This window comes from Diachasmimorpha longicaudata, chromosome 14, assembly GCF_034640455.1.
Source record: "Diachasmimorpha longicaudata isolate KC_UGA_2023 chromosome 14, iyDiaLong2, whole genome shotgun sequence".
NCBI lineage: Eukaryota > Metazoa > Arthropoda > Insecta > Hymenoptera > Braconidae > Diachasmimorpha > Diachasmimorpha longicaudata.
Window position 1 is genome coordinate 2055456 of NC_087238.1, and position 10775 is coordinate 2066230.

The 10775-nt window shown below is 44.1% G+C and overlaps 1 protein-coding gene across 1 annotated transcript; it reads left to right on the plus strand.

Moving 5' to 3' along the window:
* Positions 1-3393: 3393 nt before the first annotated feature.
* LOC135169160 (uncharacterized) lies at positions 3394-4446 on the plus strand. The gene is made up of 3 exons (XM_064133897.1): positions 3394-3569; positions 3634-4004; positions 4391-4446. The coding sequence occupies exons 1-3, from the start codon at positions 3394-3396 to the stop codon at positions 4444-4446; spliced, it is 603 nt and encodes a 200-aa protein (XP_063989967.1).
* The last annotated feature ends 6329 nt before the right edge of the window (positions 4447-10775 follow it).

A 10775-nucleotide genomic window follows, 5' to 3' on the forward strand; every position in this document is an offset into this window, starting at 1 on the left:
TTAGATTACCATCATTCTCGAAAACAAATTCACATTTCTGGTTCGCACATGTAGAGGCTCAGTTAAGCATTAGAAGGATAATAGCGGACAACAGTAAACATTTTTAGGTTATTTCTATACTATACTGGAGCCCGAGGATTTTAAACAAGTTTCGGATGTGGTCAAACACCGTCTAGCATGAACCATACTACATCTAGTCTGAGTGACAGATTACAAACATTGAGTGATAAATTTGACTTATTACTGTGGAATGGATGAAATGAGTAAAGAGTGTAACGTGGTAGATGTATCTCATCTAAAAATGCACCAGTTAACCCGCCCTTTTCCCTTGACGTTCCGAAAACGGAACGAATGCTCTGAAGTGCGCTAGTTGTTTTTTGTCTCGACGGGAACATCAAACCGAAAAACCTAACCGAAGCGGATAACTCACGACGACGGACTAAAAATTCTATCTAAAACGTAAACGTAATAAACTTAAACTAAAGGGTCAAGGGAAAGGTGGTAATTGCTCAGGATGTAGGTTGAGGAGAGAGGGGTGGTTCTGGGTATGTTGGTCACAGGGCTATTAATTCAATAAATTCAAATCCAACACATATTTAATATTTCTTTACGGAACTATATTCTTTAGCTACCGATAATAATAACCCTGAATACAATCTACAATATTCCAAATTTTAATGAGAAAACACAAATATAATCCCAATAATTTCCATGAGAGAGATAGATCTTACAAACATTCGTCATTCCTTTTATTTTAAAGAACGCGGCGTATCGTACGCAGAGAGAGACCCAAACTACTTTTATCCGTCTAATCTAATTCATTATTCATAAAAAAAAAACCACGTAGAATAAACAAAAAATATAATGATCCTAATGTCGGGCTAAATAATATTACTTTACTCGATGAGACAGGAGATATTATTTTCCCTTCGCGTCTGTTAACTTTTCCCTGTTCTTGGGGATCTCATCGATATTATAAAACGTAAAATATCATAATTTATTAAATTATAACGACAATGTGGTCGACATTTAATGCGCATGCGTCAAGGGACACATTTTGGCTAGCCCAGCGAATGCGAGGAGGGGCAACAAGTTGCTTGAGGCCCACCGAGCGCTCTTCGCCCGACAGCGACAATATTCGCATCATAATTTTGTTATTATATTCTAATTTGTGTCATTCGTCATATTCTGTATTTGTATGGAAAGAGTTGATCTCCGAGGACTTTCTTAATTAAACGATCAGGGTACTGTCGACATATTTTGTAAGTAAAGTGATTATTAATATTTTTGCCTTGAGTTTTCCTTTCTCTCTCTCTGTCTATTTTCTGTGATCCTAAGGGTCTTCCAACTTCCACGCTCTGAGTATTGTCAATCGTTGTTGGTTCTCGTTAAACCAACTGACGCCCAAATAAACTGTTTAATTGATTCGATTATTAATTCGACGATTTGATTGTCGAATCCTTGAGCCCTGGCGGCCCCTGACCCAGGCCGCGCCAGGTGTAGGCCTTCAGCCAAGTTATAATAATTCTTGAGCACTTATTAATTAATATTTAGCGACATTTATTTAACTAATAAAGGCCGTGTCTCTTCGAAAATAACCTAACGATCTATGATTCCAACTCATTCACGATCGGTACATTATATAAATTAGAACTACAAATTTCAAGGCGTCCTGAACGCAATTAATAACAAAAAATCCTAGCGCAACGTAATTTATGAAATACACGGGCTCCGTGAGCATAATAACATCTAGTAGCTAGAACGACAGACGCGGGACATACAATATCCGGAGGCGCAACCTTGGTAAGAGAAAATACGCGGGAGATTCTCGCGGAGGCGCGTAACGGAGACAAAACTTAAGTTCGTACGCAAAACGATGAATCGTTCGACACTTTTGGATAGCGAAGTGTAGTCGCAATGGCCTAAGGCACAAAAATGGAATAAATCCAAAGGCGATACACGCACACACTATTCCATAGGAATATCGGTAAAAAGGCAAAAATTTGCAGACAATTCTAAGTTAATTTGGAATACACGGATAATCCGTAATAAAACTTATTTTTGGAATATAAATAAACCGAAAGGCCAAAGGCACAAAGATTCGAAAATTTGAGAAGGCGATAAACGCAAAACCAAATAGTTAGGCGACTAGCGCAAAACATATTTTTAAAGAGTGAATTATTAACCCAAATTCACCAAATATCTCCAAGGTCACGGGTATTACGTCACCCTGGCAGGACATGGGAAAGGTTAATAATTCTCCGAACAAAAAACATGCGAAAAAAACGCAAACGGCATAAACGCATGATTTTGGCGTTATTTAGGCTCTACCGCACAGAGCAAAAATCTCAATAACTTAAACGAAACGATAAATATTACCCTGAGATGAGAATCCAGGATGAATCATTCTAATTTTTAATAACCATTATTAACAATGAAAAAAAAACTCACGATTGTGGCGTACATGCACTCTGAGACAGTATTAACTGTATTTCGAGAAAGGTGTGGATTCGGCCCCGATGGGTCCTCAACGGAGTGTCCTGATGATCGGATGTTCCTTTGGTGACGGGTCGATTGCAACTTCTCGATTAACTTACGACTATTCATTAATTTAACACTTAACTTAATTCACACAGAAGCAACGCGTGTTTGTCCTGTCGATGCCTGGGCAGAGCCTGTCGCTAGGTGACGGTTTGGCGCATAGCGACAGACGGGGGGGGCTCCATTTGTACTTGTTCAACTGTACAAATGGTCAACTGTACACAGAATTTTCAGACGGTCAGAGCACCACTGTGCAGGGATTCACCCCGCAGGGGGTGTAATGGCGGGTAAAAGCGCCCTTACACACGGGGTGTGACGACCCCGCGGACCCTGAGTCGAACTTGGTGTAAGAATTGAGATCCCCCTTTTGGGGGGGCCTCAATAATTATACCAAAGGGGGGTACGGGTGCAGGGTGAACCCCTGCACAGTGCCCAGAGGGGGTTTCGGAAGGGAGGGTCGTGAATTAGGTCGCGCTGGGGTGGGCCGGACTCCCAAATATTTTGGAAGTTTTGGGAAAGGGGTCGCGCCGTTTGGGAAATATTCGGAGGGGCTGCCCGCGGAATCGTTTGGGAATCTTCTAAAGGGGTTCGGGAAGTTTTGGGAAGGGGTCGTGGTCTTTCGGGGGAGGCGAGGGAGGGCGAAATCGGCGGTTGGGTAGGTGGATCCACAGTGCGAAGGGCATGGACGTTGCGGTTCTCGCAACTAGTTCCAGCCACGCGTTAGTAGTCGGAACCTCCCGCAACGATGGAGGCCGGCGAAAACGCGACGCCACACGTGGGGCTGGGTCTCAGGGGGAGTGGGTGGGTATCCCTCGGGAAAGGGACGGTTCGCGGGGTGGGTCGTGGGGTGAAATGGGTGGGTCAGCCTTCCTGTGGGTCAGCTCCCTCTCAGCTCCTCTTTCGAGGGGAGTCAAGGGGAGCACTTCCTCAGCGCCTCCACCGGGCCCCGATCCGAGCTACCCAGCTCGACGGGAACCGGAAGGCCCCCGCCCGGGGACGGCACCCAGCGTCCCGAGCTACCCAGCTCGGTGCCGTGGGGACCCGCCCCATCTAATCCTTAATCCTTTTTAGTTTTTAGTTTTTACTTTTCAGCTCTTGCCTTTTCGCACGCCCAGCGACCGTACCGTCTTCTTCCAACCATGGCAGGGCATTATTGCAAAGATATTCCGGAGTCCAAGCTGCTCCCAATCGGATCTCCGGGGGGCACAATAATGCGTCCGTCATGCGGCGAAGTCTACGCATCGCCTCCCAGCGTGCCAAAGAACCATCTCCAGCGACTACAACGAGGGACCCAAGGAGGGTGGTGCCCTCAAGGGTTCGTAGCAGCCCGCCGTGGGCCGGGATACTGCCCTCCCGACGAGGGAAAGGTTCCAGCCTTCGCGCTGTCCAAGAAGACGCAGAGGACGAGGAATTGACTGAGCAGCCAAGCCAGCCATTGCCTGGATCTTCGAAACCATCAACCGGTAAGTCCACTCATTTATTAGGTAGAATTTGCGTGTGCCTCGTTAGCTTAAGGGGTTACTCTCATGTGATCACTTCGAAAAATCGTTTTTTTTTATATTTTGACAGTAAAACCTATTGAAAATATGCTGTGAAAAATTCAGACCGAAATTCATAGTATTTGATAAGTTACAGCTCATAGTCGCCGACGTGTCGTAAGCGACTGTTTACCAGGCTTTAAACTTTAAAAGCGTTTTTCTCGAATCATCATTTTCTGAAACGGTCATGGTCCTACAAGAAAATGTATTCAACCGATTGCTTTAACATTTACATATGTTCTTCTACTCATTTATAGTTATCGTCCCTACCAGAATTGTTCATTTTCGAAAATATTTTCATATTTTTGAAGTGAAAACTTCTTATGGCGCGTTGGGCACTTTTGTTATGTCCTCCCTAGGTAACTAGGAGAACGGTGGCGCCAGGTGAGGAGTTTTTAGCGCCAATCTTCGAATGTGGGTTCGTTAGCCGCTAAACCAATAATGAGGACTCCATCGAAGTCTGTTTCTCCAGGTTGAGGGCAATTGAATTGTTGGGTAATTCAATAATAAATCTATAACACAACTGCTTAGAAGAGCACACTAACACTTTTATTTGGTAAAAACTAACCGTAAATTGGATCCTTATACAAAAGTTATTCTCATAACTGATCCTAATTAAGCTCTTGAAAACTAATTGAACAGGCTAATGGAGAGAAGCTGCTAGCAGGAAATTTGTATTAATACTAACTTATCTCAACTTAAACTTCTAAGGGTTGGGTCCAGTAACCCCCACCAGTCCCCAAAAGTGGCGCACGCAAATCCTCCTCTTGGAAGGTTTTAGATTTCTCCTTGTACAACAAACAATGAACAATGGATCCCACATGTGTCGAAGATGTAACCCAGAAAACCTTTAAAATAAGCAGTGCTCAAATTTCATGACTTGGGACCGTGACCGTTGACTTGACTTTTTGTCTTCAAGTTTCAGTTTTACAAAGAACGCCCTTTATCCAGAGTTTTGAGGGTAATAAATTAGATTAAAACTCAACAACTTGAGATTTATGTTTTCGTCCAACGGTTTTTCTCACGACAGTCAATGTATTCATCCCCTGTTCATTGTTTGTCCTTATGGTTTTATTTTGGATTTTATTTTAAAACTTTCCAACGGCATTGAAATTTTATCTTGAAACAATAACTCAAATACTCGCGGATTAAAATGGCCGATCAATAGCGCCATCTATTTTATTTACCTCCAGGACATCACACTTTTGTGGGTGAGCATTTTCTCGTGAACTCGCAACAGATGAGATTTTACAGTGATGCCAGATGCGGGACCCACACGTCTCCCAATGCCCCACTCCGCAGCAGTAGTTGCGCGAGATCTTTTTTATTGCAAATTAAATTTACAACAAGAAAGGTCTCTTAACAAAATACTGTAGGCCTCCTGCATCATGAGATAATTAACATTTAAGCAATTGGCTGCGGAATGCAAAGGGGGATGCCCGTGGTTTTCGGGATTTTTCCATAAAAAAAAACGGTTTGACAATTATCTTGTAAACAAATGGGTTTACAACATTTTGTCAAGACGGTTTTTTTGCCAGGAATTCAATTATAAATATTTATTATCTCAGATAAAAATCGCGAAATCATCTTCTTTTATTAATTAATCGCGGTTTTTTGTTTAAATTTCAAATCGATTAATTAAATAAAAAAATGGATTTACGGGACCCGCCATAAGACATTTGTTGTAGACAATTTGATTCTCTGCAACAAATCTCTTATGACAAAAGGCCGTAAATTCATTTGTTTAGTTGATAATCAAGAAAACGCGTTTATTGCGCCGGATTCCGCGAAAATCGCGACCCATCCCCTGGGAATGTAGAGATGCATTGTTTATTATTAATTATCCTGATAAGAGGCTCTTTTACAAGATTTTGTCAAAAGACCTTGTTTGAAACTAAGCCTAACCTCCAGGAGGACGGTCGATCAAATCGATCAAACCCGTCAGACTTCGGGCATCGTCGGGTCAACGGTCAGGCCCTATCGCAAACCCGGAAACCCAACGGCCAGTTCAGTTCAGCGTCGTATTCGGACCTTAACGCTTCGTTTTGTTTAAATTAAGTGTTCGTGGTACAGTCACCGATCCACTACTGAGTGTCTCCAGCTACACCACCGTCAGTGTGGACGCCTATTTCAAATAACTAGTTGAATCACCATCACCTTGTATAATTAAATCTAACAATAAATCACGGGAATTTATTCGCGATTAAGAAGTTCAACCCAACGTGGTGTTTTTACCTACATTGACCCAAGTGGTTGTCCACAGCAGCAATAAATCGACAGAATAATTACCCCAGTGTTTTATTTAATTCAGTTCAAAAATTACCGATCATCGCACCCCTCCCAATCCACCCAAAATTCAGTATCCTCTCCAAACATAAATGGTCCTTCGAGCCGGATTCGGGGGATTAGTGCAGTGAAAACGGTGCGTTTTTGAAAATTCAGTTGCCTGTTGTAACGGACTTTCTTAGTTTTAAGGGCGAAAATTCCGGACAGTAATTCAACCAGCATTCCTCATCGGATTAGTGCGCAAGTGTTTACATTCCGAGACAACCGATCCGGAATACAATGGCGCTAGCCAAAGTGTTCTAAGTATGATATTTCCAAAGATATGGGCGAAAAATGGTGTGATCCCCAATGAGGGCCCGTTTTGCTCTATAGGAGGCCCAGGAGCCGAGATAAACGTGAAAAACGAAAAAATCGAATTTAGAAAATTCCCGGACCTCTAGAAAAATCGGAAATCGTCTCACGAATCCAATGGCGCCAGCCAAATTGTCCTAGATATGATATTTCTAAAGATATAGCCAAAAGACGGTGTGATCCCAAATCCGGGCCCGTTTTGCTCTAGGAGGCCCAGGAGCCGAGAAAATCGCGAAAAACGAGAAAACCGACTTTAGAAAATTCCCGGATCCCTAGATAAATCGGAAATCGTCTCACGAATCCAATGGCGCCAGCCAAATTGTCCTAGCTATGATATTTCCAAAGATATGGCCAAAAGACGGTGTGATCCCAAATCCGGGCCCGTTTTGCTCTAGGAGGCCCAGGAGCCGAGAAAATCGCGAAAAACGAGAAAATCGACTTTAGAAAATTCCCTGACCCCCAGAAAAATCGGAAATCGTCTCACGAATCCAATGGCGCCAGCCAAATTGTCCTAGCTATGATATTTCCAAAGATATGGCCAAAAGACGGTGTGATCCCAAATCCGGGCCGGTTTTGCTCTAGGAGGCCCAGGAGCCGAGAAAAACGCGAAAAACGAGAAAATCGACTTTAGAAAATTCCCTGAGCCCTAGAAAAATCGAAAATCGTCTCACGAATCCAATGGCGCTAGCCAAAGTGTTCTAAGTATGATATTTCCAAAGATATGGGCGAAAAATGGTGTGATCCCAAATGAGGGCCCGTTTTGCTCTAGGAGGCCCAGGAGCCGAGAAAATCGCGAAAAACGAAAAAATCTACTTTAGAAAATTCCCGGACCCCTAGAAAAATCGGATATCGTCTCACGAATCCAATGGCGCCAGCCAAATTGTCCTAGCTATGATATTTCCAAAGATATGGCCAAAAGACGGTGTGATCCCAAATCCGGGCCCGTTTTGCTCTAGGAGGCCGTGGAGCCGCGAAAAACGCGAAAAACGAGAAAATCGACTTTAGACAATTCCCTGACCCCTAGAAAAATCGAAAATCGTCTCACGAATCCAATGGCGCCAGCCAAATTGTCCTAGCTATGATATTTCCAAAGATATGGCCAAAAGACGGTGTGATCCCAAATCCGGGCCCGTTTTGCTCTAGGAGGCCCAGGAGCCGAGAAAATCGCGAAAAACGAAAAAATCTACTTTAGAAAATTCCCGGACCCCTAGAAAAATCGGATATCGTCTCACGCATCCAATGGCGCCAGCCAAATTGTCCTAGCTATGATATTTCCAAAGATATGGCCAAAAGACGGTGTGATCCCAAATCCGGGCCCGTTTTGCTCTAGGAGGCCCAGGAGCCGAGAAAAACGCGAAAAACGAGAAAATCGACTTTAGAAAATTCCCTGACCCCTAGAAAAATCGAAAATCGTCTCACGAATCCAATGGCGCCAGCCAAATTGTCCTAGCTATGATATTTCCCAAGATATGGCCAAAAGACGGTGTGATCCCAAATCCGGGCCCGTTTTGCTCTAGGAGGCCGTGGAGCCGCGAAAAACGCGAAAAACGAGAAAATCGACTTTAGACAATTCCCTGACCCCTAGAAAAATCGAAAATCGTCTCACGAATCCAATGGCGCCAGCCAAATTGTCCTAGCTATGATATTTCCAAAGATATGGCCAAAAGACGGTGTGATCCCAAATCCGGGCCCGTTTTGCTCTAGGAGGCCCAGGAGCCGAGAAAAACGCGAAAAACGAGAAAATCGACTTTAGAAAATTCCCTGAGCCCTAGAAAAATCGAAAATCGTCTCACGAATCCAATGGCGCTAGCCAAAGTGTTCTAAGTATGATATTTCCAAAGATATGGGCGAAAAATGGTGTGATCCCAAATGAGGGCCCGTTTTGCTCTAGGAGGCCCAGGAGCCGAGAAAATCGCGAAAAACGAAAAAATCTACTTTAGAAAATTCCCGGACCCCTAGAAAAATCGGATATCGTCTCACGAATCCAATGGCGCCAGCCAAATTGTCCTAGCTATGATATTTCCAAAGATATGGCCAAAAGACGGTGTGATCCCAAATCCGGGCCCGTTTTGCTCTAGGAGGCCGTGGAGCCGCGAAAAACGCGAAAAACGAGAAAATCGACTTTAGAAAATTCCCTGACCCCTAGAAAAATCGAAAATCGTCTCACGAATCCAATGGCGCTAGCCAAAGTGTTCTAAGTATGATATTTCCAAAGATATGGGCGAAAAATGGTGTGATCCCAAATGAGGGCCCGTTTTGCTCTAGGAGGCCCAGGAGCCGAGAAAATCGCGAAAAACGAAAAAATCTACTTTAGAAAATTCCCGGACCCCTAGAAAAATCGGATATCGTCTCACGAATCCAATGGCGCCAGCCAAATTGTCCTAGCTATGATATTTTCAAAGATATGGCCAAAAGACGGTGTGATCCCAAATCCGGGCCCGTTTTGCTCTAGGAGGCCGTGGAGCCGCGAAAAACGCGAAAAACGAGAAAATCGACTTTAGACAATTCCCTGACCCCTAGAAAAATCGAAAATCGTCTCACGAATCCAATGGCGCCAGCCAAATTGTCCTAGCTATGATATTTCCAAAGATATGGCCAAAAGACGGTGTGATCCCAAATCCGGGCCCGTTTTGCTCTAGGAGGCCCAGGAGCCGAGAAAATCGCGAAAAACGAAAAAATCTACTTTAGAAAATTCCCGGACCCCTAGAAAAATCGGATATCGTCTCACGCATCCAATGGCGCCAGCCAAATTGTCCTAGCTATGATATTTCCAAAGATATGGCCAAAAGACGGTGTGATCCCAAATCCGGGCCCGTTTTGCTCTAGGAGGCCCAGGAGCCGAGAAAAACGCGAAAAACGAGAAAATCGACTTTAGAAAATTCCCTGAGCCCTAGAAAAATCGAAAATCGTCTCACGAATCCAATGGCGCTAGCCAAAGTGTTCTAAGTATGATATTTCCAAAGATATGGGCGAAAAATGGTGTGATCCCAAATGAGGGCCCGTTTTGCTCTAGGAGGCCCAGGAGCCGAGAAAATCGCGAAAAACGAAAAAATCTACTTTAGAAAATTCCCGGACCCCTAGAAAAATCGGATATCGTCTCACGAATCCAATGGCGCCAGCCAAATTGTCCTAGCTATGATATTTCCAAAGATATGGCCAAAAGACGGTGTGATCCCAAATCCGGGCCCGTTTTGCTCTAGGAGGCCGTGGAGCCGCGAAAAACGCGAAAAACGAGAAAATCGACTTTAGAAAATTCCCTGACCCCTAGAAAAATCGAAAATCGTCTCACGAATCCAATGGCGCTAGCCAAAGTGTTCTAAGTATGATATTTCCAAAGATATGGGCGAAAAATGGTGTGATCCCAAATGAGGGCCCGTTTTGCTCTAGGAGGCCCAGGAGCCGAGAAAATCGCGAAAAACGAAAAAATCTACTTTAGAAAATTCCCGGACCCCTAGAAAAATCGGATATCGTCTCACGAATCCAATGGCGCCAGCCAAATTGTCCTAGCTATGATATTTTCAAAGATATGGCCAAAAGACGGTGTGATACCAAATCCGGGCCCGTTTTGCTCTAGGAGGCCGTGGAGCCGCGAAAAACGCGAAAAACGAGAAAATCGACTTTAGAAAATTCCCTGACCCCTAGAAAAATCGAAAATCGTCTCACGAATCCAATGGCGCCAGCCAAATTGTCCTGGCTATGATATTTCCAAAGATATGGCCAAAAGACGGTGTGATCCCAAATCCGGGCCCGTTTTGCTCTAGGAGGCCCAGGAGCCGAGAAAAACGCGACAAACGAGAAAATCGACTTTAGAAAATTCCCTGACCCCTAGAAAAATCGAAAATCGTCTCACGAATCCAATGGCGCCAGCCAAATTGTCCTAGCTATGATATTTCCCAAGATATGGGCGAAAAACGGTGTGATCCCAAATCCGGGCCCGTTTTGCTCTAGGAGGCCCAGGAGCCGAGAAAAACGCGAAAAACGAAAAAATCTACTTTAGAGAATTCCCGGACCCCTAGAAAAATCGGCAATCATCTCACGAATCCAATGGCGCTAGCCAAA

What these genes read in the sequence shown, in the direction of transcription:
- LOC135169160 (XM_064133897.1), top strand. Translation starts at nt 3,394, where the DNA reads ATGGGTGGGTCAGCCTTCCTGTGGGTCAGCTCCCTCTCAGCTCCTCTT. An exon ending in GTCCCGAGCTACCCAGCTCG is followed by an intron (nt 3,570 to 3,633) that starts GTGCCGTGGGGA and finishes TTTACTTTTCAG; the next exon opens with CTCTTGCCTTTTCGCACGCC. An exon ending in ATCTTCGAAACCATCAACCG is followed by an intron (nt 4,005 to 4,390) that starts GTAAGTCCACTC and finishes ATATTTTTGAAG; the next exon opens with TGAAAACTTCTTATGGCGCG.